At 48.4% G+C, this 2,513-nt stretch overlaps 1 protein-coding gene across 1 annotated transcript; it reads left to right on the top strand.

Annotated features, from left to right (window-relative positions):
* The first annotated feature begins 743 nt into the window (after positions 1–743).
* LOC149145075 (uncharacterized) lies at positions 744–1,247 on the top strand. Its single transcript, XM_089452346.1, has one exon. It carries the CDS (start codon positions 744–746, stop codon positions 1,245–1,247), a length of 504 nt encoding a protein of 167 aa, XP_089308472.1.
* Positions 1,248–2,513: the final 1,266 nt, after the last annotated feature.

The following is a 2,513-nucleotide window of genomic DNA, read 5'->3' on the forward strand; positions in this document are numbered from 1 at the left end:
TCTGGTTTTACCCACTGCCGCGGTTATTCCTTCGAGTTTCACTATGAAGCACACTTGGTAACCTAGCTCCTGGTTTACTGCCTCCTCGACATCTGCTGCTTTTCTAACTATATATGTCATTTTCGATGGAGTTGGACGACGACATAGACTACGAGGCGGACCCCAACCCTGACTAGGTCATCTGGGCGCACCACCGAACTGGGACGGGGTCTGGTTTCTTTGTTGCAAAACAACGACCACTGACAACTACCCAGTCTGTTCCGTTTTGCTCGAGCCCGTCTGATAAAAACCCTTCGCCCTCTGTCCACATTGATGATTTGCCTAGGTTAGACCGCCCTTTGCTCTCTCCAGCGACCTTAAATTTGTTGGGGACCTGCTTCCAACCCTCCCCTACATTCGATGCCCCCCTGGTACACCCTCCACAGACCTCTCTGCCCTCGTGTGCACCCTCGTTCTCTCGCATCCCTTCGACTGGTCCCCCTCCCCACTCTATCCCAGCTGTCTCTAGTGCAACCGTAGCTCCCAAAAGCACAAACCCTAATACCCCTATTCGATCTGGGTGCTTTAGTTCCCCTATCCCTAATCCCAAATCCACCCCGTCCACTCCCCAAACTGTCAACCAGGGTTGCAAGGGTTTACTTAAGGAACATCCGATGGCCCGTTGCTCAGATAAGCCCAAGAAGGGAAGGTGCCTTAAAGCTGTGGATAGAGATATCAACCTAACCCTTGGTGAGGACATTTCGATGGGGGAAGTTGCAGACACGACAAAGAAGGTTTTGGTTGGACGAGTAAGAGGCAGAAACTACATAGTGGAATGTCTTCGCCTCTGGACCTCGGAGATTTGGGGCTCCCTTCTCAAAGAACTTCCCATCATCAGAGTCTTGGCTCGTGGTTGGTTTGCCCTTAGGTTTCACAGGGAAGAATACACGGATTGGATCCTCTCTCATTTCTGGCACATTGAGCTGGCACCAGTACTGCTAAAGAGATGGGATCCCTTAGTTGACCTAGAACGCGAACAGATGGGTGCAGGGCTAATATGGGTTCGGTTTCCAGGCCTCCCAATGCAATTTTGGACCCCTCCTATGTTCAAGAAAATAGGAAATGCTCTAGGGACATATCAAGAACATGACCAGTCCTTCGAAAAATCTAGGATTATGAAAATGGCGAGAATACTTGTTCATATAGATACCAGGGAGGGGCTGGAGGAGAAAATAACACTACATTGGAGGCAATTCTTGTGTCACTAAAACCTAGACTACGAAGGAGTTCCCTTCCATTGCCGAAGATGCCACAAGATGGGGAATCTATACAAGAATTGTCCTTTACTCTCTACTTCCGCACAAGAGAATGCAAGGGGTGTGAAACACCGACTGTCTGAAGAACCGAATGTGGACGAGCAACCCTCAGGTCAGGACCACTCCAATGAGGCGGATGGAGTCACTGCACAACAAACCAGTACTCCAAGGATACCATCTACATCCCCTCCACTGACTCGATCCCATTCTGCGGTGGATGCTGCTTCTACATTGGGTAATGATCCTATTTCTTGTTTCTCTGCTCATCATTACAATCATTTACATACATCATTGCAAACTCCTGTGTCTCACTCTGAATCTTTTATGAGTCCAGACCCCCTGATTAACTGTGGTTTTGAACCTCCCTCCCCCATCTTCTCGACTACCCCTCCGTCCCTTCTTGCACTTAACCCCCTCCTTCAACCGTCTTCCTCCCCTTCTGCATCGGGTCCACACTCTTACAACCTTTGATCCCGACCATTGAATTGCATCCCCCTACTTGGCCTCGGTATACCCCCTCAATCTGCAGAGACTAAACCCTCCAGAGGTAGACCTTCCAAGCTTGCAAAAGCCATCAAATCTGCGGTGGTTGATGTGGTGCAGGGTCGTCAGACCACTATTGAAAGGGCACTTAGAGCACCTGAGCCCTTTGAATTTGTTCCCTAATGATTTGGCTTTTGTTCAACTGCAGGGGATTAGCCAACCCTAAGAAAAAACTGTCTCTTAAGCATCTCTTGAACCGATCCCCCTATGACATTTTATTCCTTCAAGGAACCCTAGGACCCTCTGATCAGATCATTAAAATTCTACATTCTCTTCTTCCTGGATGGCACTTTCAAGGCCAGGATGCTGTGGGCAGATCTGGGGGTCTTGCCATGGGTATAAACCCTAAATCCATCAAAGTGATATCTTCTTGGGGTGGCATGGGCTTCTTGGGCATGGACATTCTTGCTGCTGATTTAGGCAAACATATCTGAATCATGAATATTTATGCCCCCAACCAAAATAGACTTGCATTTTGGCAATCCTTACTGGATAACTCATTGATCAATCGTTTCACCATCATCGGGGGAGACCTAAATTGCTCCAGTGGGAATGAGGAGTCCTTGGGTCATCACTCACAAATTGACTCTCTCTCAGACCAGCTGAGTTCCCTCCTAGACCTCTATGGGCTTATTGATGTTCCCATGAACACTAAAATTCCCACATGGCATAACA

This window comes from Pinus tabuliformis, chromosome X, assembly GCF_031772625.1.
Source record: "Pinus tabuliformis cultivar Carrire ecotype Pingquan chromosome X, CPIR1, whole genome shotgun sequence".
NCBI classification, from domain to species: Eukaryota; Viridiplantae; Streptophyta; class Pinopsida; order Pinales; family Pinaceae; genus Pinus; species Pinus tabuliformis.

Excerpts from the sequence above, each read along its gene's own strand:
- LOC149145075 (XM_089452346.1), top strand. The coding sequence starts at position 744 with ATGGGGGAAGTTGCAGACACGACAAAGAAGGTTTTGGTTGGACGAGTA.